Source organism: Heterocephalus glaber, unplaced genomic scaffold, assembly GCF_053883595.1.
Source record: "Heterocephalus glaber isolate CG9 unplaced genomic scaffold, H.glaber_assembly_v1.0 deba00000331, whole genome shotgun sequence".
NCBI classification, from domain to species: domain Eukaryota; kingdom Metazoa; phylum Chordata; class Mammalia; order Rodentia; family Bathyergidae; genus Heterocephalus; species Heterocephalus glaber.
The window spans coordinates 53,145,109-53,172,630 of NW_028258142.1; the positions used below are offsets into that span (position 1 = coordinate 53,145,109).

Here is a 27,522-nt window from a genome sequence, read left to right on the forward strand (position 1 = left end):
TGATCATTATATTACCTAAAAATGCTCTGAATCTTAAAAATAGCTTATTTTCTGTACAAGATTGTTTTATTTTAAAATTATTGTAAAGTACACATAATAAACACTCTCATAACCTTTTTCAAGTGTTAAGATGGTTTAGCAGCTTTGAGCACATTTATATTGTTGCACTTACGTCACCATTGTCTAGTCACAGAACTCCCTTTTTTTTTTAACATTTTCATATTTTATTGGTACATTTTAGGTATATGGTATAATGACATTCATCATTGAAAATTTGCACCTTTACATAATCTCTCTTGGTTCTTATTTTTTTCTCCCTTCCCCTGCCCTCCCTTCAACCCCTCCATCCCTCCCTATTTACAATGGAAACAAAGTCTTTGTAAGTACTTCCTCATTTCATTACAATTTATGTATATAAAAATAATTTAATAGCTACATAGTATTTTTTTTCCCATTAAGTTTATTGGTACATTTTAGGTATAGAATCCCGTTACATTCATCATTGGGATTTTGTACCATTACATGAGTCTCTTGGTTCTTATTTTTTTCCCCTTCCCCTGCCCTCCCTTCACCCCCTCCACCCTTCCCTATTTGCAACGACTTTGTTTCCATTTTTTTCCTTTTCTCATATTTTTTCTTTTTCCTTCTTTCCTTTCCCCTACCCTTCCCACTTCTCCTGCTCCTTTAGACCTTTTCTTCCTATTACACAATATGAATTATACATTTTTTAAATTATAATATCAAGATCTAGGAGACATTACCACAGATTTTACAGAATTTAAAAGGATATAGAAAGCATATTACAAAAATCTTTTTTTTCTTAAATTCTTTCATTGGTACATTTTAGGTATACAACACAATTACATTTCTCATTGGGAACTTGTACCTTTACATGATGCATCTTGGTTCTTATTCTTTCCCCATTCCAAGCCCTCCCTTCACCCCCTCCACCCTTCCCTGTTTACAAAGACGTTATTTCCATTTTTTCCATTTCTTGTCATTTTTTGAAATAAATTTGACAACTTCTAGGAAGTACCTTGGAAGACAAATTAATGAAACTAACTCTGGAGGAAATATAAAATTTGAATAGCACCTATTAAAGAAAGTATATTCCTAGCTTGAAAGACTACCTATATGACAACAGCAGGCTCATATACATTTTAACTGATAAATTTTATCAAACAATTAAAGCAGAAAAAAGAAGGAACACTTCTCCCCTCATTTTGGGAACTCAACATTGTGCTAATCCTAAAACTGGATAAAGATAATAGAAGAAAAAAGTATGAACATAGATAGAAATTTGTTTAACAAAACAAACTCTTAGAAGTCAGATCTGGCAGGATGTAGAAAGTGATTTTATTATAGGGATGGCAGTGTTGGTTCAGCATTGGAAGATCCACCCCCAAAAATCATCATTTTAACAGAGGAAAGGAAAAAGCCATATGATCCTGTCACTAGTTGGAGAAAAAGTATTGGACTAAATTCTACAGCTAGAACTCCCTTCTTCTGCAAAACTGCAAAGCTTTATGCCCATTAAACAAAATGTCCTCATTCCTGCATCCTTCCCTCATCCCCTAGCCACCACTATTCCACTTCTGTCCCTATAAATCTGACGACTCTGAGTACTTCATAAAATAGAACCATGTAATACTTGTGGTTTTGCAACTATCTTATTTCACAGTGTCTTCAAAAATGTTGTGGTGTGTTAGGCTGAATAGTATTCTGTTGTATACGTGTACTGTCTTTTATTTATCCATCTGTCATTCTTTTAATTCTGTAGTGCTGAGAATGGAACCCAGGGCTTTGTCCATGCTGGACAAGTGCTCCACTACTGAGCCACAGCCCCAGCACCTCGTCCATCTTCTGATGGACACCTGGGTTTTGATGATGATGAAAATTTCTGCTATGAACATGGGTATACAAATGTTTCTTCAAGAATCTGCTTTCATATTTTTGGTTTACACCCAGAAGTAGAATTGTTAGGTTATATGGTGTCTTATAAAAGTTTAACTTAGGCAGAAAGAATTATTAAATTTGTAACTATCCAAATCTGTTTTTTGTTTTGGTTTTTTTCTTTTCTTTTTTTTTTTTTTTTTTTTTTTTGATACTAGAGACTGAATGTAGGGTGTGCACTGAGCTACATTCCAAGCCCTTTTTTAAGTTTTGTTTTTGAGATCACTTCTCACTGTTACCAAGTTGCCCAGGCTGAGCTTAAATTCACAATCCTCCTGCCTTAGCCTCCCAGAGTTCTGTGATTACAGATATATGCCACCATGTCCAACAGACTTTCCAGATTTCATAATTATTTACTTACTGGTTTATTTTTTTGTCATTGTTCCCATTGTTTTTACTCCTTCTTGATTTCTTCTAGATAGATCACATCCAATGGAAATATTATCCAAGCCCTACTGTATGAAGTAAAATGATTGAGTAGCTGTATTTTTAAAAGTAAAAATAATTTAATAACATTTTTAAACAGTATATTATGAATATTATCTTTGCAGCTTGTAATAAATATAAGATGCTAGAAATGATACCTATGCTAAATATGTGTATTATAATTAAAATAGATTATATGATACAGAGAAATGTACTCTATCAAACAATAGTTACTTTCATGGAAAAACATTTTATTCTGTTTCAGGATTTTTAATTAAATCTTGAATTAATTAAAATTAAAAATTGTTTGCAACTTCTATTAGTAACATGTCCAGGGCTCAGTAGCCACATGTGGCTAACAGCTGCCACAGCGAGCAAATGGAGAAGGTGAACCTCATCACTGAAATTCAGCTTAACAGTGCTGCTCTCGTCTGTGACATCTCTAACAGCAAGGACGTGAATATTGGTCACCCTGTTAGAGCACCTTCAGTCACTGGGATACAATACCCAACATGCACATCGTAACGGAGGAGAGGTTCATGTATCTCACATGCTAAGAGGGTTCAGTCCATTGTCAGTGGCTCCAAGGCAGCAACATCATGGTGGAAGGGCATGGCAAAGCAAAGCTATTTAGTTCAAGCGGCCAGGAAGCAGAGTATGGGAATAATGCCAGAGATGAAAGGACAAGGGACCAGATGTAAACCCCAAAGTTGTTCCTTCATGACCCACTCAGACACAACCAGAAGTGCGTTCCACCAATCCCCCAGGTGGATCTCAAAGCCAGTCAAACAGACACTCCATCCTAAGCATAAGTATAGCATATGTATCATATGCTCTATATGATACATATATACCTGAGCATAGGTATAGCATATGTATCATCATCTCAACTTCATCACTGGCACACAGGAAGTATCCAATATGTATTTGTGGATACTCACCCTATTGCCACTGCAGCCTTGTGAAGAGAACTATGTAAGCAACATGTCTAGGTCCTGAGCTGCCTTTTCAGAGACTGGGGTGCTTGAAATTCACTTGGTTTCTGAACTAGATTTTAAATGAAATGGAAAAATATAGACAAAGCAAAGAAGTTGTTTGCTTGGCTCTCTGTTTTGGTCTGATACCTCCCCTGAGTCTCAAGAAGCATTTTTACCTGCAGTAAATATTGATTCAGCAAATGAAGGATCAAGTGGCTTTGGCAAATCATCAGGCACAAAAAATGGCACTGCGGGTTCCCTAAGGAAAGAAGTCCCTAAGAATGAGGAAAAGGGCACAGAAGTAGAACAAGAGGGGGACATGTGAGTACCCTTCACGGTGCATTTGAAGACTTATACAAAAGATTACCTCCAGTCAACCTCCAGGGCAGAAATCCATAAACTAAAATGTACTTATTCATTCGTCATCCTAATTCAATTTGGAAGATAAATTATTCATTCATTAAAGAACTATTAATAGAATGTTTATTATTTGCTATTACAAACCAAGGGCAAGGTAACAAAGTTATATACAAGGTGAGGAGAAACCGTAATGTTTTTTCATTGATTTGTTTATTGAGAGGAAGTGAAGGGTGGAATGGTATTTTCTAGATTTTTGCCTCAGATCCATGATTGATCAGTTTTGTTTGCCCTGGAATGAGTCTCTTTGCCTGAAGAGATAATGAACATTAACTTTTCAGCATCACTGCAACATTTAAAACAAAAATCATTGCATTTCTTTTATAATTCTATTTATTGCACTTACTATTTCTCAGTAGTCTGTTGTTAAAAATATGTGAGTGAATACAATGTAAGAGTATCATCTTCATGCAGAATTCCCGCCCTACCTATGTATGTGCTACTGAAACTAGCAGATGTAATTTGGAGAATTGGATGAAAAAGAGATTTCGGGATATCACTAGGATTTGTCTCACACTTTTCACACTGTTCTTTGTTGCCTCATTTTTAATGGTAATCAAACACATTCATCAGTGACTCATTTTCTATTTACATACACATATGGGCCTCTAAATTTTAGGATGTCTTTGTCAAAGAATGTTTGGTTCTCCATTTTTCCTGTTTTTTTCATTGCAAAGAGGACCTGGTAAGAGTTTGCCTGCTTTCCCGCACTGCTGTGAGCCAGCGGCTTCTCTCCACAGCAGAACAGTGGTAGTCACTGTCTGCTAGAGGAACAGCTGGGCCCAACTTCCGGGGAATTATAGGGGCATTTGTAAAACATCAAGTGATAGCATTCAAAGTGTCCATAACAAACATCTCAGTAGGATCATTGCTATAAAGTTTTAAAATGCTTTATATTTAAAATTATATAACTCATATGCAAATCATATGTAACTGTAGTAGTTTTAAACATTTAAAAAATAACTAAAAATCATTATAATGGTTTAACAAAAAATAATTGTTGGTCTAAAATGCCCAGCACATAAAGGGTCATAACTATAAAATTTGCAATATTTTTGGCTGCTGAATACATTAGAACATTATCATTTTTATTTAACCCAATCCAAATATATGTAATATTTTAAAAGGCAAATTATGAACTCATTTCTAGAACTTAATTTACTTTTGTAATGTTTATCCAAAAGACAAAAGATATTGTTCTCCTCCATATGAGATTGAGAAGCAAAAGACAAGTAATCAATTAAAAGTGTAGCTCCATGGCAGAAGCTTTTAAATAGCAGCTTCTTAGCACGTGTGGATGAGACAGCGTTTCATGTAATGTCCTGTTCTCGGTATTCTGATAACAGCTGCAATGTCTGAATTTCATTGAACTTTTCAGGATTCATATAACATATGTTTTGCAGCAAAGTTTTATTGCCTGGATGACTTTAAAGTTGCCAGTAGTCAGTGTTTTTGAGAGATTGCAAAAATTAAGCAAACAAAAATTAAATGATAATGAAAGATGGATTTCATTTTATTTTGTTTTTAAATAATGAATTAAGATTGGTGACAGAAATAAAGCAAACAGATGCCTCAGATTGTAGGTTCAGATTCAGTTTGTGATTTTTTTTTCCAATAAATATATTTCAGCTTGTATTCTTATCATTTTCTTTAAAGACCACTGCCTTGTGTTCAGTATAAACACCAGAGAATCTAGAACAATATAAATCAGGCATCCTACTCTTTCGACCACTAAATGATTAAATTTAACATCATCACTTATCAGAAAAATTTAGAAGAAAGATCTTTTTCTAAGTGAAATCTTTGCATAGAAGATGATAGGAGGGAACAGTTGGTTTTTGTTTGCTGATAGAAATGTAAATGACAAGGCTAACATGTGACCAATTTAGGCTTCTTACATCATTTGACTTCAGAATTTCTCTAAATAAAATAATCCAGTATAGTTTAGTTCTCTGAATGATGCTATATCACTACTCTGTGTTGAGGGATCTATGTAAATGACAGAGAACACTGTGTTCATTAGCACCTAGGTGTTCTTCAGAGCAAAGGGCCTTGGAGACTCAAAAATGAACCTCAGTTCAGAGCTTTTTTAAGCCAGTGAAAATGCAGTAACTGCTTAGCAACTCATTTCTCCCTCTCCCAGACCCTGGTATGCTCTAGATATCTGCTGTGCAATGCCATGTATCTACTGTTAACCATACTGTATTATATACTCAGGGTCCCTTTAAAGGACAGATGCTACATTCAGTGTCCTTAGCACAGTAAAATATATGATTTTTAATATAATCAGTAGCCAAGTTTTATCTAGCAAGAGGGATTTACCAGTTGTAGGTATAAGTATACTAAAAAAAGTGACCAAATGCCAAAATTGATCCTGCAGTGGTCCAGTCTTTCGTCTCAGGTAACTAGAGATTTAAGATAGGCAGTACTGACTTCCACCCAGTAGATGGAAAGTGTTATTGCAAGAAGTGTGATGTTAAGAATGAAGTTTTTCAACTTTTCTGTATGTTTTCATATATTTGAAAATGTTCATAGTAAGATGTTGGAAAACTGAAAGAAAAAAATCACAGAAATTCTTCTCTTGGGTTTTTTTTTTTCCTTTTGTAGGAACCCTATTATGAAATGCAACTGTAAGTTATGTTATTTAAGTCTAGGTTACTTTAAATTTCCACAGATGCTTGTTGGATTAGACAGTGAGTTTGTGTCTTCCAGGCAAGCAGAGACCAAGAGCAATTTCTTTTTTTACTGCTCATCTTTCTTTCTACCCCAAATTGGAGACAAAGACTCTTGCCTCTCCTGAGCTCTGTAGACAGTGGGTGGACTTGCTGTCCTCTTTCCACCAATGTGAATGACTCTGGATCTGTATTCATCTGCATTCCCATTGACTGCAGTCTGCTGCCCCGGACACCTCAGCTTTTGATGACAACTTTCTGTTCTCTACCTCTGTGAGATTTTGAAGTTATGTGGTATTTTCCTATGCCTGGCTTATTTCACTTAGCATACTATCTTTTCATTTCATCTATGTTGTCACTGATGCCAAGATTTCTTTCATTTTTAAGACTGAATAATGTTCCACCATGTGTGTTACATTTTACCTATCCATCTATCAACAGATATTTAGTTTGCTTTCATACCTTTGCTACTATAATAATGTTGTGATTCTATAAGGAACTCATAAAATTAAATAGCAAAAAAGTCAAGCAACCCAAAGTAAAAACAGGCAAACAATATAAATAGACAATACTGACATTCCTGGTTTATTGACCATGTTGTGTTCTGGTGACTAGATCATTAAATGAATTGATTGCTAAATGAGGAATCATATATAGTATGTACATTACAATATTCAGAACAAAGGAAGCTCCAATTTGATGACTTTGCTTTTATTTGTATAACTCTTTGCTGTTATTTGTATAACACAGTACTGTAATGCCTAACAGAATATAAAACTGCAGTACTGTGCTTGTACTTTACAGTACAATCAGCAAAAATTACAGTACTGTATAAACAAGGTGTACTGCAACCAAAAAAAGACACTGAGGGTCTATAAACAAGATATATAGAGCTGTACAAAGTAAAAAAGACATGCCATGAGTCCAAGTGGCAGATCATAAGGCCAAACAGTGCCTCTTGGCTGTAGGTCTGAACAGTCCTTAAATAGGGAGGTTGTTAAACGAGGAATGTCTGTACTCAAAAGAATACATACAAATGACCCACAGGTATGTGAGAAGGCATTTGTATCACTAACCATAGGGGAAGTTGAAATCGAAACCACAATGAGATATCACACCTGTTAGAGAAATAATCCTTAAAAAGACAAAGGATGACAAATGCTGAGGAGGATCTGGCTGAAAGGGAGCCCTGGAACTCTGTAGGTGGGAATGTAAATGAACACAGCCATAATGAAAACCAGTGTAACATTTCCTCCATCTTTTAAAAATACCTCATGATCCACTACTGGACATATGTCCTAATAAATTGAAGCCAGTATCTCAAAGGAGTATTTTAAACATTTTAACTGGAGTATTTAATTTTAAATAACTTCTTCTGTGGCCTCATTTGTTTATTCATTTGGTTGTCATCTCATTAGAAAATGACTATTGAATTTTAGGTCATTGCATACACAATACCACATTAGCTAAAGTGATAGGTGAAGATCTCCTGAGGAAGTAACATTTGAACTGAATCCTGATCCGTGTGAAGGAAGCAAACTTAGCAGATTTGAGAGGAGAGAGAATGGCTAGTGCAAAGGCCCTGAGGCAGGGAAGAAACAAAAGTCAAAGTGGCTGGAGTTTGCTGAGCAAAGTTGAATGTGTAGCAGCATTTAACTGCTTAAGTGGGTCCATACAGACTTCGGTAAAGAGTTTGGGCTTTATGATATTTGCAATGAAAATCACTGGAAAACTTGAAGTGAGAAAATAAACGTTCTGACTTGGAAAAGATAAGACAAAAGAAGTAGAGATAAGGATACTGTTTTGAAAGTTATTAAAGCAAACCAGGAGAAAAATGAAGGGGCCTGGACCAGGGTGAGGACAGGAGAAATAACGAGATACATGCTACCACATTTACAGCCCGCCTTTGCAGTGACTCGTGCAGGTGGGCTGGCTGTGCAGGAAGGAGAGAAGAGTGGTAAAGGCTGACTGTACGTGTTGGCTTGAGTTAGTTGGTGAGTAACACTGTTAGCTGAGACATGGGAGAACATGGGGGCTTTCCCGTTTGCACATCTTAAATGTGAAACAAGTATTACTCAGCTAAGCAGAGATGCTCGGAAACTGACTGTGGTAATCTAGATGAGAGATGATGGTGGTGTGAATCAACGCAGCATCGGAGGCTGAGGGAAGTGCGTGCATGTAGCTACTGGCAGCATGTGGGAGAATCAGAGAGGAGTTCAATAGCCCCAGTGTGAGGTTGGACCCCCTGGTGCATTTCCTGCATGGCAGCACCGGTGCAGAGCTGTGTTTGCAAGAGAGGAGGAGGGCTTCGTATCTAGACATAGGCTAGACATGGGGCTCATGGAAATTTAAGGCCACATGCACTGAACATTTTTGTTTTAGGGGTTTGGTTTGGTTTGGTTTTTGCAGAACCCAGGTCTTTCATACTAAGTTACATCCCCAGGCCTTTTTTTATTATTATTTTGAAACAAAGTCTTGTGAAGCCACTAAGTTACACAGACTGGAATAGAACTTGGGACCCTCCCACCTAAGCCCCTTGCAGTACTGGGATTACAGTGTGTGCCACCGCACTCAGCTAGCACACTCTTCTTCGAGTGTGGCGCTCAGGCAAGAAGCATAGTTAAGAGATTGGAAGTCACTGGTGTTAACATCATCCTCATCAAAGCCAACAAAATGAGTAGGATTACCCAGAAGGGGCCGCAGTGCAAAAACGAAAAAGAGACTTTATTTCAGATCAAAAGAAAAAACTTGATGTGGATTATACTTGCTAGCAAGACAATCCTGAAAGCAGGTTTGGCTGCTCTTCTTCAGAACCTACAGCAACAGCTTCTGCAATAATATCAGACGTGAGTGTAAAATGCAGAGCCAAAGAGTGACATGTACAGCCATACATCAGTATGATAAGCAATTCAGAAACCGAGGCTTTGATCTTGCACACTTGTATAGTGTAAGCAGCACAGTAAAAGGGACAAAACATTGTATCTCCAGATGATCATTTGGGTAGCCTGACTGTCTTCCCAGCATTTGAGGACTGCAGATGACAAACTGGAAGGGATGGATGCAAACTACCATGACAGGCTGACGGTGAGGGTCTGAGCTAATGCGAGACACCTGAGCCCCCCATCTCTAAAGCCAGTGACTGCTCACGGACAGACGTCTGCCTTTAGACTACTGGGGAGTCTGTGTCTAGGAGGAAATCTGAAGATAATTGAGTGCTAATTTTTAATTTTACAAATGAGGAGAGTACAGCCCTGAGAGGTTGCCTTGTTAAAGGTCACACACCTGCTTTCCGGTTACGTCTGCAAAGATATTGAAAGCATTCCTCTTGCACCCTGATACCACGTATGGAGTCCTTTTCAAATGAAATGAAGCTAATTTCACATACGCCCTTTGGATGTCATGCAGCTGTGTCTACTCCTGGAGGGAGTCCAGTGTAAAGGTTACCAGGGTCTCAAATGGCCAACACAGGGATCCTTGCTCAGCTCCTTAAATCATATGACCTTCACCTCTGTCAACTTGCTCACCTTATTTCTGAAGTGGAGACTATCGTAGTTTTATTTTATGGAGCTGTAAGGATTAACTGAGTTGACACCTGCCTAGCTTTTGGCTTCAAGTCTAGCTCACGGTAGATTAAAAAAAATTAGCAATCTTTTCGTGGCTTTTCAGGATCACTTGATACAACCTGCCTCTGTCATTTAGCATCTAGGATGGAAACATTACTAACAAGGCCAGAAGTTCATTGTTTGGGCATAGAGTGTGCCTGAAACACATATTTGTTGCCTAAGTAGGTGACAAAGGAGTGAAGACGAAGAGGGAAGAGGGGAAGGAGGGAAGTTCCAACATGGAAAGATCTTTGGCCATCATCTGGCCCACATTCTGAAATATGGGGATGTAGCCAGGATTTTTTTATTATTATGAATAGCTATGAACAGCGTCCCTTTTCAGATGTATGAGATACACTGCCAGCACTTTTCCCAGAGTATAAGAAAGGTGGAGAAGGGCTGAGTCTCTGTGAGCCCTAAGCAGGACAGACAGCTGGGGCGGGGGGTGGGGGTGGGGGGCTGTGGTCTGCACTCCCGACTCAGCTCCTGGACTTCATAGGTTGTAGCTCCTGGTGCCTCTGTGATCCAGTCACTGGCTCCAGAGGGGACAGAGACCGGCGCTTTCCTTCTGTGAGCTTCTGTGTGGTAGAGGCTATGAACATGGGATTTACAAAACAGAAGATGACTGGGCCGAGTTGTGTGAGGATGCACAGTGTATACTCTGCCGCCAGAGCAACGGGGTTTGTTCCCAGCCACGCTGAGCCATACCCTTGACTGTACACAGGGACAGTGAGGATGCTCCCCTGATTAGGAGGAGTGAGCGAGTTGCTGTAAGTGAAGGGCTGCACCTGGACTCCAGGGCACTCTTCCCCTAGCACCTACTTTTTGCCCAGTTGAGCGACAACTTCTAGGGTTCCCAGGGTGACCACTCTGAACACAGAGCTGAGCCCTTCAATTCTGGATCTTGAAGAAGGAAGAGGACTTTTTCAGGCAGAAGAAAGAAAGCTAGCTCTTTGGATTGGACCTAAAGCTGAATTGGGCATTAGGTATAGATAGGGAATTAGAGCTCAGGAAAGCCAGGTGAATGGGTTTCCCATGAGGAGCCTGATGTCCTCCAGGAGCTGCCAGGCTTGGGACAGGAGCATTCAGAGGTCCATAGAGCATCAAGGGCCCTGTGCTAGTCACTGTGGAATGCAGGGTTGAGTTGGTTCCTGTCGTGATGAAAAGTTAACAGAGGTTTTTGATGAAGAGATTAGCATGGCCAAAACAATTATTAAACAGTTAATTAGATTAAGATGAGGATGGAGACTGAAATTGGGGATCCCAGTTTGGAGACAATTGCAGTAATCCTGGCCTTGATGAGCTAAGGACTTGGCTGGAAGGCTAGGGTTTGAAAATACAGGAAAGACTGAGTATGGGATAAGGAAACAATGGCGACCGTCTGGAAACAAGTGTGGGGAAGAGGTGGTACTGGAGGGACAATAGCAAGAGGTGTCTGTCCAGTGGACGCACATGTCCCCTCTCCCAGGGACGGATGGCAATGCCATTCAAGTCCGGCTGCTCTTGACCAGACTGTGGACACCCATTCAGAAGCTAGAATTCAGAGAAGCAAAGTTGAGGTTCAAGGGAGGTCAGAGTCCAAAGTGTGTATATATTTGGAAAAGAATTGAATATAACTGAGCGTGAAAGAGAAGAGAGAGGGTGAGGGTTCCGTGAGGTGATACTGAAGGGGAAGCAGGTGGCAGGCCCACGGCTCAGTGAACTGCACTGAGGGGTGCTGTGAGGACCACAGGCGGTCACATACAGGAAAGCACTGGGGAAGGCATGTTACAAGCAACATAATCAGGAGAAACACAGTGACCGCATGATCCTGAAGAACTGCTTCTTTTCTCTAATTCATAGAACTTTGAAGCCGAACTAGACCTGAGAATATTTTGCAGATGAGGGAATTAGGTCCCAGAGAAGGGAAGTGAATGGCTTTCTCTTATAACTCAGAATCAGTTGTTCTGGCCCTAAGCAGTGCTGCTCCCACTTGGCAGCTGCCTCTCTGCTAGTCCAGTCCCTTATCCCTCTTTAGGGAAGGATTCACTTGTACAGGTCCAGGATGCTGGGTCCTCACACTGGGAGCTGGCAGAGGACAGCACACTGCCTCCCTCTCACCGAGTGTGGCTTTATTCAGGAACAGCCTGAGAGGGAGCTCTCAGCACAAACACTGCTCCTACATTGCCCCCTGCTTCTTTCCTTTTAATTTGTATTCCCTTTTAGTTGATTAAGTAATTTTGAAATCTTCACAAAGCAAAGCCATCTACTCATGGACCCTTTACCTTTTCACTCATGCGAATTAATTAACCCATCATGTTTAATCTCCTTCTAACAAAGATTGAAGCAGGATCTGTTTTATGTGAGGGAGGCTTTAAATCTCAACCATGTAGACAGCCACATAATTATGTTTAAAACTAAATCAGCTAAATAAGCCAGACTCAAAAGGACAAATATTGCATGTTTTCATTCACATGTGGAATCTAAAAGGGGAAAGAACATGAAAGTAAGATTATTAAAGACAAAGGGGACCAAGTGGAGGCAAGAAGACAGGGTAATGAAGGGCTATAGAGGGTAAGAACAAAGAATGATGTACATATGCATCAATATGCCACAGTGGAACCTGTTATTCTGTATAATTAAAATGCAGTAATAAAAAAGCCTAAATTAAAAACTGAACCACTATTTTGGGGGTTGTTTTTGGAACATCTATCTTTGAAAGTGTATAAAAGTGATGCCCGTGTACAAACATTTTGAGCAATCAAAACACAGTTGTATTGAAGGAATAGTCTGAGATTTTAACCTTTTTTTGAATTCCTTCTGAAGTCCTATACATCTTAACATCTTTCTGATTTTCTTCTTGAAGGAAGTAACTTGGAAAATACCGAGGAAAAACACAGAGGAACCATTTAGCATAAGTGAAATCAATACTTAAAGGAAAAACATAATCATCTATTGTGAGGCATTTTTAAACAGCTACTAGAAAACCATCACTTCTAGGACATTCTTCAACTTGGGGTTTAAATAATTTTACCCATGAAGAACTTGACAGAACAAAGCCTGTAAAACCCAAAGATTAGGAGGAAGCAGATGGTGAGGTTCACAGTACTTCCTTTGAATTGCCATTTGTCATCACACATTTCCTTAAACTTGGTCCCATCCTAGGTTTCCCCAGGGGACCTTGGGTTTCAGGTTATTCTGTGTTGTTTCTTGTTTGCTAGAGAGGGTCAATGCCCTTTCAAGGTTTCTTCAGTTTCAGAATTACAAAAGCCAGTTCTCTCGGAAGTACCAGTAGGCAAAGTGAGTTTGCTGAAACCTCTTTTGTTTTGAACCAGTAAGGTATGAAGTCAAGAAATAGGTGGGTTGAGAAAAAGTGAGCCGGTCCCAGCACCCAGAAGGAAGCTCCCCCATTGCCATCCCAAGCTCCTAGGGCAGAGAAGGTGAGCCACGTGGGTGCCAGAAGCAACCCCCTGAGGAAATGAAAAGACACATAAACAAGCCTCAAAAATGGACTTTCAGATCACCTACAGCAACCGCAGAGGGAAACAAGATGGAACACTCTGATACTCAACCACCTGGACTCTCTGAACTGACAACAAAAGAGGATCTGGGAAAAATGAAATCAGAAATGATTACTCAGATAATAGCAAAGATTATGCTCATGGTGCAAGACATGATTAATACATCTAGAGAGGACACAGATTAAAAAAAATAGAGGATCTGAGGAACATGATGGAATCCCAACATAGGAAACAAGTGGAATCCATAAAACAGATGCAAACAGATTTCCAGGAGATTAAAAACTCCATCGAAAGTCTGTGCAGCAGAATGAACCAATGTGAGTATAGAATTTCAGATATAGAAGATAAGATTGCAATTAGTGAGGAGGAAAAGAAAAATTGCTTTAAAATTATAAGGGAACATGAGAAATCAATCCAGCAGCAAGTAGACAATACAAAGAAGAATAACATAAGACTGATTGGAGTCAATGAAGAAACAGGAGAGAGTGCAGATGACAAAAAAAAAACTCTTCACAGAAGTGATGGCAGAAAACTTCCCAAGCAGGGGAAAAGAACTTGACATACAGATAAGTGAGGCATATAGGACTCCAGCTAGCCTTAATCAAAAAAAAATCTACACATAGGCATATAATAGTTAGGATTCCAGAACTCCAACAGAAGAATAAAATTCTACAAGCAGTGAGAGAAAAGAAGCAAATCACATACAAAGGAAAGCCCATCAGAATCACAGCAGACTTCTCAGTCCAAACCCTCAAGGCAAGAAGAGCTTGGAATGATGTATTTCAAGCCCTAATGGAAAAGAGCCTCCAACCCAGATTGATGTACCCTGCAAAACTATCTTTCAAAATTGATGGAGAAATAAGATACTTTCATGATAAAGAGCACCTCAGGAACTTCATGAATACCAAACTGGCACTCCAAAAAATTTTAGACAATACCCTAGGAAAAGACAATGAGGATCACACCCCCAGGAGACCCAGCAGAATGAATCCATTGGGCGTGACAAATTAAATGCAAAGGGGGAGGATCCAACAAAAAGAAAAAGTCATGACAAGGTTTTTAAAACTTTTAACTTCATCTCCCTAAGGAGTGTAAAATTCAATCTTGTTATTGTACTGATTAGTATTTTTCTGATTCTAGAGTTGCACACCATTCCTTGTGCTGTACTGGCTATTTATCATCTTCTTATGTCTACTTTTTAATTGGGTTGTCTGTTAATGAGCTGCAAGAGTTCTTAATATATTCTGCTCATAGGTTATATGCATTGTAAATATGGTCTGTTTAAGGGCTACTTTTCATTTTAATGATGTCATTTAAAGTTCTAAATTTTGATGGACTCTCATTTATCAATTTTTTTTCTTTTATACATCATGTTTTTTTGTATCCTAGGTAGTTCTTGCCTACCCTAAATTCATAAACATTTTCCCTTATAATTTCTTCTTAAAGTTTTATACTTTTAGGCTTTCTTATTTAGGTTCATAGATCCCTTCAAGTTATTTTCGTGTATGGAAATAAAGGATTGAGGTTAATTTTTTATATACAGATACCAGGTGTTCTAGCTCCGTTTGCTGCAAACACTATCTCTTCCTCGGCTCTTGAATTGAGTTTATATTCTATAAAATGCTTGTATTTAATAATCTTTCAAAACTCAGTGGACCATATATGTGTGGTTCTATTTCAGGATTCTGTTTTATTCCAATGATCTATATGTGTTTCCTTATACCAACATTGCCTTGATTACTGTAGCTTTAGAAGAAGTCTTTTCGTCATCTTTTTTTTTTTTTTTTTGGTACTAGGGATCGAACTTGGGACCTTGAGCTTGCAAGGCAGGCACCAGAACCACTGAGCTAAATCCCCAGCCCAAGAAGAAGTCTTAAAATTAGGTACTAAATGTCTTCCAACACTGTTTTTTGTCTTTTTTAAAAAAACTTTTCTAGGTCCTTTGTACTCCTACATAACTTTTAAATTTCAATATCCAATTCTTCATTTATAGCAAGTGTACACAGACCTGAATTTTTATATATACCTTGTGTTTTCTAATCCTGCTAAATTCATATACAAGTTCTAGGGACTCCTAGAGATTTCTTTGTATTTTCTCTGTAGATGATCATTTCATCTACATATAAAGATTTTACTTCTACCTTGCCAATCCTATCCTAGTTGTGTCATTTTATTGCCAGACTATTTTGGTTGGGCCTAGGTTTCAAAGTTTAATGGACAGATAAAGAGTAAGCATATCTGCCCTTGTTCCCTACCTTAAGGAGAGAGTATTGTATCTTCTCCATTCATATAAGGCATTCTCACTGGAAGTATGGAGTACATGTCTTTAATCTGTTGAGAAGTTTCTGTTCTACTTCTAGTCTACTGATCGCTTTTACCATGAACAGCTGTAGAATTTAGTCCCAATACATTTTCTCCAACTAGTGACAGGATCATATGGCTTTTTCCTTTCCTCTGTTAAAATGATGACTTTTGGGGGTAGATGTTCCAATGTTGAACCAACACTGCCATCCTTATAATAAAACCACTTTCTACACCCTGCTGGATCTGACTTCCAATAGTTTGTTTTGTTAAACAAATTTCTATCTATGTTCATACGTTTTTCTTCTATTATCTTTATCCAGTTTTAGGATTAGCACAATGTTGAGTTCCTAAAATGAGGGGAAAAGTGTTCCTTCTTTTTTCTGCTTTAGTTGTTTGATATAATTTATCAGTTGAAATGTATATGAGCCTGCTGTTGTCATATAGGTATGTTTTCAAGCTAGGACTACACTTTCTTTAATAGGCATTATTCAAATTTTATATTTCCTCCAGAGTTAGTTTCATTAATTTGTCTTCCAAGGAACTTCTTAGAAGTTGTCAAATTTATTTCAAAAAAGATTTTTGAAATATGCTTTCTATATCCTTTTAAATTCTGTAAAATCTGTGGTAATGTCTCCTAGATCTTGATACTGTAATTTTAAAAATGTGTAATTGATATTGTATAATAGGAAGTAAAGGTCTAAAGGAGCAGGGGAAGTGGGAGGGGTAGGGGAAAGGAAAAAAGGGAAAAGAAAAAATAAGAGAAAAGGAAAAAATGGAAACAAGGTCTTTGCAAATAGGGAAGGGTGGAGGGGGTGAAAGGAGGGCAGGGGAATGGGGGAAAAAAAAGAACCAAGAGACTCATGTAATGGTACAAGATCCCAATGATGACTGTAACTGTATTTTATACCTAAAATGTACCAATAAACTAAATGGGAAAAAAAAAGAAATAGGTGGGTTAACTGGTCAGCCACAATTCCAAGGCTCTTCCTTTGTAAATCTCTGACTTCTGCCTTGTGTTGCTCTGTTTTCTTGTCGGCAATTCTGTAGCTGGTTCCAGTGCTGCAGGAAGACCTTTGACTTCCAGCAGTCACCTCTGTCCTGAGCATAGCGAGATGGGGAGAGCATATTAGGCTGGAGTTCAGTCCTCGTTCTATTTCTAGTTTTTGCAATCTTGGGCAAAAACTTAAACTCATTCTTTTCTTCCTTTGCCTTCTATTTTAATTTTTTTCATTTTTTTAATCAAAGTAATGCATACACAGAGTATCAAACACAGTATTTCTTTTTACTGGTCCCCTCTTAAATGATTTGCCTGATTAACCAACTGTTTCATTTCCTTCAAAGTAACCCACCCACAAATGCTCACCACCAGGTGTGCTCTAGCCTGCTTGTGAACTTCTGGCCTCACTGCTGGAGATGTAGGTAGGCCAAAAGTCAGTTCCCAGACCTGCTGTGCCATTTGAACTTGTTGAGATAATTATTCAGTCAGTTATAAAGTATGCAAATCAATACCATATGGATGTATAAAAGAAAATTGCTATTTCTAAGAAAATGTCTTGAAAAGTCTCAATAAAGTCAAACTCCTAAAAGGTGTAGAATTAGATGTCAGTAAGATCATGGTAAAATACTAGGAAAAAAGATATGGGTAAAATATTAGGAAGAAATATTACGTCTGAATGGATTCTGCTTTGCACCTTTACTATCTCAATCTACCTTAATAAAACTGAAATGGGGACACACAGATGATAATTATGGCTTTGATTTATGTAAGAAAGTGCAGATCTGGAAACATGCAGTTATATTCCATGTGCATAAATCCAGGTAGTATTCTTATGAGCGTCTTATAAGATTCAGCTAAATAAGGTTGACATAAAGCACTCAGGCCCATGCCTGGTATTTAATAAGGACTTGGTACATGTTAGCTGTTATTGTGGTTATTACTGATTTAATAATTGTGCATCCAGACAATTGTAAAAGAGGGTGGAGAAAGGGTAAAGTTAGATCAAATCAATATTTCAAAAGGAAATTTGGGGATACATTTTTTAATCCAGCAACCAAGTATTAGACCACAAAGGACCTGGACTTCACTGGGATGATTTGATTTCCTTTTGCATCCAATATCTGTGTGTAAAATAAGAGGTATCATTAATCACATTTCTGCAAGATTTAGCTGAAAAGAACAAAAACCTGGATTCATTATTGAAAACAAAGCTTCAGCAATCAAAATGTAATTCTGTTTCAATTTTAGTAAATTACCCCATGGCCTTAGAAAACTGCCTAACCTTTTCCCATCTTAGTGCTCGTTAGTAGGGAAGGATGATGAGAAGCAACGTTATTGATATATCATGTGGCCAGAAAAATTACTCTGAGTTCTTCTGTGTGTCTGCAGACTGCAGTGAGATGTGCCCGGCTCAGTGGCATGAAGCTCCCCAGCCTCAGGATTAGGGTCATTGACATACTAATTTTTTTTTAAATTGATTTTTCCATCAAAGCGCTAGACCTCTTCCCTTATTATAGTGTTTACATCAAGTTTCAACAGGTAAAACGTGCTTCACCATGGAAAATAGAAATGACTCAAATGAAAGTAATGGGATGAAGGGAAAGATCTTGTTTCAGTAGATTGTCTATGACACTAAATAAGTCTTAATTGCATAGTAAATCTTATAAATGCAATATAAAAACATGTATACTGGAGATGCAGTTTAAAATCTTACTAATTTTAGTGGCTCTAGTGAAACAATTAATTTCTGTCATGTAAAGCAAAACCCCAGTGCTGACATTTAAAGTCATGTTCATTGTTGACCTTGGATGAACATTCACAGTTACTTAATACAGGATCATCTATGGAATAAGCCAATCTACACTGATTGTGTGGACTGACCCCAAATGCCTAGATAGTCATTCCATAAAAAGATAAATGGGAATAACAGTGATTTAGGAGATACAGTATGGACAAAGCCTTTGAAGAGTTACATACTCTAGTACGGTATTATTATTGGAAGGTAGATGAGAACACTTCTCCTAGAAGATGAGTCATAAGAAATTTCTTTTTTATTAGATATTTAAAGAAGTATTTATCTCAAAAATGTAATTTAATTCAATATATATTTATGTATGATGCTAAACTAGGTTCAGAGAACTTATAAAAAAAGAATGAAACTGGATCAGACCTGTGTTCAACAAGTTCACTGTGTAATGTAGGAGATATGCATCTGACTGATGCGGTTCCATCTGCGACATGTAGAGAGCTAAACTAGACCAGGGAAGCGTATCCAGTGCCTGAGTGCACTCCCATTATTATGCCTCAGTGTCAGGTTTCTAGATGCAATTAAGAAATTGGCAAATGACCTTGCATACCCCTTTTATCTGAGCTGTCTTGGAAATGGAGACGAGAAATTGTCATATCCGTATTTTTAAAGGAAATGACTTGATCATTACAAGCCAAATAGCTTAAAAGCAATACCTGATGAGAACAATCCATCATACAATCAATAAACAGTGTACCAGAGTGTCATAAGAGATACAGAAGCAGACACATTTGACTTTCTGAGTAGCTAGTTTTCTGTACCAATTTAATTTCCTTCCATGTTTAAGTGATAGACTACATAAATAATGATAATATGCTGGATAACCTCAATTTTGTATGGAGGAAAATTTTAGGTTCTAGCCTAAACAATATTCTTATCATTAAGCCATGAAAATGTGACCTTAATTGTGCTGCTGTTACATGGGTGAACAGGTAAGTATAGAGTTGCGATTAAAGTGGGTTGGAGCAACGGATTACATATCAGGTTCCAACCATGAGGATCAGTTGTACTGAAGGACCTATAACTTATAGATGAGCTATATAAATGACTTATAAATACCTTCATCCAAAATCCAGAAATTACTAAGTCAAGTAGAGCTTCTGATACTTTATACTAGGCAACTCACAACAATACAATTGCAAAATGCCCTTGGACATACTTTTTAAGTCATTCTCAAAATACAAGAGTGTTTCATTGACATAAGTAGAACATGATACATTTCAGCCCAAATGAAATTTGGTGAAAGTCTAAGAAGACAAAATCAAAAAGAGTTTGCTCCCAATTAGGGTTAGAAAAGCAATATTCTTCATTAGTCACACTGATGGTGGATTGTTGAAATGGAGAAAGATAGAAAGACAGAGAATTCACATTCCCACATTGCTTGAGTTCCACCATTCTGAGTACTAGAGTGAGTTTTAATAAACATATTTTGAAAATATATTTTTTTAAAAAAAGCATGCAGGGAGAAAACATCTACATATCGATTATGTAATATGTAAGTAAATAGTATAACATAAGTTATATATTATGTCATAATTAAATATTGTATAAAATATATGGTATAATATAACATATTATATTCTAGATCATGCGTTTATAATGCACTCTTTAAGGAAAGAATTGGAACTGTGTAACTCAAAAAGCCAAACATTAGTCATGTAATCACCTGTGTACAGTTCCCAAGAATTGTTCACAGCCTGAGAAGGGCTCTGCTCTCCCCATAGATGGTAGTGCAAGAAAAAATATGCTGTGTTACATCTGGCCAACTTTATCTGGCAGAAAGAGGCCCATCCTGATCATCAGGATAAAAACAAGAAGTCTCTCGAAGCTCTGCTACACACTAATCTACCATCAGTTCTGGATCATTTAAATACCCATGGATTTCTTCCCTGAAAGCCCTTTTCTTTCTTCCTGAATTTCAGTTTCTATTCTCTTCCAAGCCTTCCATACTAAGGCATCCTACAGTGGACCACTCACCCTCAGTCCCAGGAGATGCACATGACACGACTACCTAGAGTATCAATGCTACCTGAAGACATTTATCCTAAGCACTCAATTTTACCCCTATATTTTAGTGGAAAATGTAATTGTATGCTAACATGCTAATATGTTATAGAGCAGCACGCTAAGTATCAAGGGAATTCACCTTCTCTCTGATGGCCATTCTCCAACCCGATCACTCTGCCTCCCCCACCTCTGTCTCCCTGCCCCAGAGAGCACAGGCACAAACTGTCTTTTGTCTGGGTAGAGAGGTGACACCAGATTTACTATCACTACTTTGTTAATTAGCCCTGAAATATAAAGGACAATATATTTCATTTCATGACTTCCCATTCCCTTGATTTTCCTTGTTACAAATAAAATGTTAGAGACTTCGTGGCATCTTTCTGTAGAAAGCTGTGCAGATGTCTTTGGATGTGTTGGTAATATGTGCATGTCTTTTCTCTTGTTTTCCAGGATGGGGGCCAGCACTCAGAACCGGTGAGTAACCTCCTCATAATGTTTGAGTCCCACTTAGAAAACCTCAGTGTTGCTTCTAAGCACGCGTTCTGGTGATGACAGTAACCACCGGAAGCCACAGCCCAGGTGCCCCAGCTGGGTGTGGAAAGTCTCTATGGACAGGGAGAGAAACAAGCAGACCATGATCCAAGACCTCACAGAATTTTACAAAGGAAACCAAAGGCTCTGAAGATAGATATCCATTATATATAGCTTGATGAATAAGTAATGTTTATCTTATTTGAAAAAGTTTAGGTTTCTTCTGTTTTTGTTTTCAAAGAATTTACCATTTCCCTGGGTCATTGGGCTACATTCTTTAGTTTCCAAAATGCCTTCTATGAATACAGTAAAATGTTGTTAACCCAGACATTGCTAATACATAAGCTTTGGCACCTCCGTTTAGACTAACCCGAAATTTATCTCAGAATGATCTACAGGGAACTGATTTACTAATCATAATAGAAAGAATGCTTGCAATCCATGGAACAGAAGGCATTGGTTTTGTGGATCTAGAATATGGTGGTCTTTAGGCCCCCCCAAAAAAGCATAAAATAAGGGTCCATATCATTAAGTAGATGTCTCCTTAGACAGACTTTATTGGAAGATTACAGTATTGAAAGTAATAAAACTGCATTGCTTTCAATAAATTCTGACTGCCATTATTTAGGCTGACTTTTCCTCCCCATCTTCCCAAACTCATTACTTCAATCTAATGAAGTTTAATATTGTGTAATATATGAACATAGGCATTTATTAATAGAAGAGGATCAATTCCTATTTTCCTAGTTTAAAATTAACAAATATAAATTTAAACTTTGGATATTTTTCTGTAGCATTTATCACCTAAATGATAGTACTATATTTACTTTTCAAGAAAAATGATGTATCATTCCCTTTCCTTCTTCATTATTTTATACAGCAGACTTTTAAAAAAAAATCAGTATCTTCACAAAGCAAACAAGACAAATTCCAAGGACAATAACAAACATTTGAGGTGAGGTGGGAAATCAAGTCTGTCCTCTTTGGGTGTGTTGAAAAACTGAAGTAGTAACTGAGTCACTATTAATTTCCTTATTCTTTTACTCCTTTAAACAAATATTAAGCCACACTTATTCTATCAAGGGATGTAGCAGTAGCTTCAGGCTCTGGCCATGGTTCTGCAGCCCATCTGCCCCCGGGCACTGGCCACCCCCTAAATATAATGTTTTTGTTGTGTTCATTCTGCTGGCAACTTCTATGTTGAGACAGAGTTGGAGACAAAGTTTTGACTCATAGTTTCAGATGATTCAATCCATGGTTGGTGGCCTCAAGGCAGAAATGGCATGGTGGAAAAGAATGGATGGAAGACAGCTGCTCAATCCATGGCAGCCAGGAAGCAGACAGAGAAGAAAGGAGCCAGGGACAAGAATATGCACTTCCAGGTCACACCCCAGTAATTCACCTCCAAGCAGGCCCACCTCCTAAGAGCACACTCAGCTATGAAATCTCTCATCAATGGATGAGTCCACTGTTGAGTACAGTGCCCTCTTTGATCCAGTCCCTCTCAAACACATGAGACCTTATGGGGGACATTTTATATCTAAACCGTAACAGTAAGTATAATGACTGAGATGAATAAACAAAAAGAATAGAATTTCTACAAGTAGAGAAAAAAGAACAAACTTTCCAGCAGTATAAGCAAAAGCATAGAGATATAGAAGTAAGTGGAGAGCTCCAGAGAAACAGTGGACCGGAGTGAGTTGTAGGAAGCTGAGTGCTTGGAATGGGGTAGAGAGTGTTCTTAAAAGTATGCAATCAAGGAAAGATGCTCTTTAGCCAAGTGCAGTGCCTGAAATCTCAGTAACTTGGGAGGCTGAGGCAGGAAAATCACAAATTCCAGGCCAGGCTGAGCAATGTAGCAAGACCTTGTCTCAAAAGTGGTGGGGGGGGGGGGTGCCTGGCAAGTGCAAGGTCCTGATTTTGATCCCAATACAAAAAAATAAATATAAATAAATAAAATTAAAGAATAAAAAGCACTGGGGAGGTAGCTCAGTGGTAGAATTTTTGCCCTGGGTTCAATGAGGCCCTGGGTTCAATCCCCAACACCGAAAGACAAAAGGAAAAAAAGATGTTCTGTCAGTGATTGGTTACAATAGCTGGACTTCAGAGAGAAAGATTTGAGCATGTTCTGTGCAGTGTTAAAATGAGAAGACTTGAGGATAAACAAGACTGCCTAGGGATAAAGGAGACAACTTTGAGGAGCAGAGAATAGAATCAGCTTCTCCTTGAGACACAAAAAAAGCGGATTTTCTTTTAAGATAAATTCGAAGGTGGGTATAAAGAAAACTGAGGGCATTTCTGTCTGAGAGCTTCCACTGTTTGTCCACTATACACTCGGACAGCATGGGACCTAGACTAGGAGAACAGGTTTGAAAACGAACAAAGCCACCCAAGAATGACGTAACCAGGACAGGCCCCACAACTTCTTTTAATTTCAATGCTACTCTGTGTAAAATGGAGGCAGTAATAACAGTGAATTCAGTTTGGAGGACTTTCCAATTATGTGAAAGCACTTCATGAACTGTAAAACAGTGCACGAGAAGCAGCCTGACATGCAGCCGAGACGCCCTGGCTAAGCTTGCTGAAGCCTTACACATGAAACCGGGTAACATTGTGTAGCTTACACAGGTTCCTGAGATTGTGAAAGACAAGTCATGTTCCGTGTATGCACAGTGTCCTAGAGCTGAGAATTGTTGGATTATTATTATTCTCTATGGATAAGAGCGTGTTTATGGGGAAAGAGGAGACAATCTCAGTGAGCTAAGAAAATAAGAAGGGGCATGTCTAAGTGTTTTGCGTGTACAGCCACACCTATGTGCTCTGAAGCAGCCGCAGTAGGTGATCTGGTGACATGGTGTTGGGAAGTCAAAGCAGGTCCACTAGTGGCTAAGGGCTGGTGCCTTTGAAGGAACAACAAATATTGATCAGTCCAGATCCTAGAAATGTAAAGGATTGGAACTTAAGAAGTTGTATCCTATCATGTACTCTGGCTTGGATGGATCAACCAGTAGCTTGTGATCCAAAAGCTTTTATCCTTGTCAAGAAAAGGAGTGGCTTCTAGATGTTCCCAAAGTCATGAGCTCTCAACCATCAGTGGGTCAGTGGCTGGCAAGATCCCTGTCTGACGTTCCTGTCTTTTCACCACACACCCTTGGCCTGCACTCCTACCTCAGCCTCCCCTTCCACTTGACTTTTAGTTCTTCTCTAATACAAGAGAAAGCAAAAAATTTTCCCACATCTTCTGAAATAGAAAAGTAGAATTAGAATCTGAGCCAAGTCAAAAAGAGCCGGGCTACTACTACCCATCTCACTCCACTGACACCCATTCTACAGTGCAGTGCGGGATTTGCTGACTGCAGTAGTTAGGGCTGTACTTCCCCCCACACCTAGACTGGATTATCTCACAGCCACTGCAAAAATGTTCAGTGTCCTCTTAAAATACTTAGTGAGCCTTGGGGATCCCAAGAGAGCTTCCGAGATTTATCTTGATAGTTACTAAACTTTCCTCAGAGGGAGATTTGAATTGCTAGAGCTCTCATCCTCAATTTGCCAAATGGCAGTAATAAAGAAAATATAGGCTAAATCTTCCCCATTATTGACTCCTATTTTAATTAATGTAAGATATATTCCTCATTTAGGAACACCGTTGATTCACTCAGTCAGTGATTATTCATTAAGCATGAATACAAGGTGCTAGCTACTATTTAAGATCTTTGAAGATGATGAATATACACATCTTCTATGAATAATATTTGAAACAGTAGGAAAAAACTTCCCAAATTCAGATAAAGTTCTAGGTTTTTCTAAAACTACTACACCAGAGATAAATTAGAGGTTGGGAAACCCCAGAGCTTTTTCTTCTCCCTCCTTAATCCCAAAGCTAACTCTCCTCTTCTTTTCCAGTATAAATCACCTGAAATTCACCTCCAAGCTCCTGGCTTCCCGTATGATTCTTTCAGTTAGCTTGGTGGTCTGATATTGGGTAGCTTGTCCCAGGACACCTTACCATCCACGGCCCATGTGGGGACTTCCTTGCTTAGCTAAAGCCTTGGAGAAGTTCACATGCCTGCCTTCCTCAGGTTAACAAAGACCCGGAGATATTTCTCATGTACCAAAAATGCACATCAGGGCAGGGGATTTTAGCTCGGTGGTTTTGCTGCCTGCTGCACAAGCACAAGGACCCAAGTTCGATCCCTGGTACAAAAAAAAAAGCACATCAATTCTTTCCGTGTGTGTGTGTGTGTGTGTGTGTGTGTGTGTGTGTATGTGTGTGTGTGTGTGTGATATTGGGGATTAAACACACACAGGTCCTTTACCCTGAGCTACATCCCCAGCTCATTTTATTTTTTATTTTGAGACAAGTTAAAGTGCTGGGATTACAGGTGAGCACCACCGTGTCAGGCTTCAGTCTTTGTGGAATGTGCTTTAATCACTTGGTACCTTGCCGGCCAGATCTGAGTGTCCCCTGCAGCTACCATTTCATTCCTGCCTGGTTTGTATGTGTCTTCATTCCAGATCTGCTTATGTGACCATCTCATCTCTCATTAAAAATGAACAAAAAGCCAAATATCTGCACTTTTCATTTCTTTGGCCCTAACCACCCTTTCTTTCTACTTCTTCCCTTAATTGGCATGTCTCCCATTTCTGTGTTGTCTGTTTTCTTCCTTACTCTCCTTTGTACCCTTTATGTGGCTCACAGGTTTTAGTAACCCTTGGAGTGTAGGCATTTTGTTTATTTTCCACTTAGTTGGAAGAACACAAAATATGTACATTAAGTTCCAAACTCAAAATTAGGAATAGGTGGTCACATTTCATTCATGTGTTTTCCTCATTGTTTTTTAAAAGTCTTTGTCAGGTAGAGAAGCAATGCTCAGTTTCGGCCAATCCCATGAATCCTTAACAGCAAGAATATAATCCACATCAGATGTGGCAACCATGATCAAATATTCAGTACAGAGTCCAAAACTTGAATCTTCTGACTCAAAAGACTGTACTTCCTCAGGTTAGAGACTGGAGTAGCTTTGCTTTATTTCATGATCAGAGAGTAATTCAAAATCATTTCTAGGGTTATCAAACTGAGAAATGTTCCTTAGAATTTCATGAAGAAAATCTTCAGGCAGGGTTTATATACCAGGCAAAGGATCCACACATGGAAGGGTAATACCTTCCTATATACTGAGAGTGAATTTTATTCTTCCAAAGTACAGGCTGCTCTGTGTACAGACTGCAAGGGCTGTGACTTTATAGAAAGTCCCTCCACCTGCAATGAGCCCATGCTGGGAGCTTTGGGTTCAGTAGGAAAGACCTCCTGGGCACAGCTGCTGGGAAAGACTGCTGTCTGCCTATATCTGTCCTTGATGCTCCTTAGACACAAACAGGAGACACGGCATGTATTCATGAGCATTGAAGTTTGCAGAGCTGTTGCTCCCAGGCTGGAGTTCATGAGGTTCTCCTGACCCAATGATGCTAAGGGCTGGAATCAAGGTTAGGTTGGTTTTAAGGTTAGGGTGTGCGGAGCACAGCTGCCCATCTTAATGCTTTGATAGCAACAGCCTGGCTCCTTCTTCTGCACCATAAGCCATCCTTCCCCCCATCCTCCCGGAAGTCCTTCTCTGCAGGTGCAGATTACCAAAGCCAGTAGGATGATATAGAGACTTCTACAGCCTCCCTGAGCTTATGTGAGAATTAACCCTTACAAATCTCACAAAAATTGATGAAGGCAATTTTTAAAAAATGCAGCATAAACCTTAAGATTCGTGGCCTAACAATGTGAACTGGAAAGCCCATCGGCCACAGGGGGCAGGCCCCTCCCTACCCCCAGGGCATTTGCACTGCTTGCTCATTCAGCACAAACCATCCCTTGCTTCTCATGCCCAGGACAATCACAGAGAAGTTGCTGGGTCTTTTTCTTTTGTAGGGAAAGGGGTTGTTCATTTTTATTCTTGTTTGCAAATAATCAGCAAAGAAAATCTGGCATGCTATGGTTAATTTGGCTGTTCTCTTAAATATTTTCCTGGTACCTGGATTATGCACCCATTATTTGAATAACCTGATTTGCAAGTGTTTTTCACCGTCTTGTTGAAGTTCCAAGTAATCTGAAGGGTCAAAGTTTTCCATTTTTTTCTCTTGCATTAAAATGATCTGTCCTTTCCATTGTAGCTACACCCAAAAATCTTTTTTTCCCTAGCATTAAAGTGCAGAATAATTCAATGACGAAGATGGAATTCTTCTCAAAGTGTAACTGCTCCCCTTGCTGGCGGAAAGCGGCAATGACATGCCATCCATCTTTGCAAATGTAATCTTGATTCCGGGCAAGGGCTTAATTTTGG

The 27,522-nt window shown here is 38.7% G+C and overlaps 1 protein-coding gene across 3 annotated transcripts in view; it reads left to right on the forward strand.

Annotated features, from left to right (window-relative positions):
* Positions 1-27,522, forward strand: part of Chst9 (carbohydrate sulfotransferase 9) — a 259,739-nt gene that overhangs the window by 121,585 nt on the left and 110,632 nt on the right. For all 3 annotated transcript variants that reach the window (XM_021265127.2, XM_013075285.3, XM_087193867.1), the window contains one exon: positions 21,113-21,136. In XM_021265127.2, the coding sequence (XP_021120786.2) occupies positions 21,113-21,136 (24 nt within the window). The remainder of the gene's footprint in view (positions 1-21,112; positions 21,137-27,522) is intronic.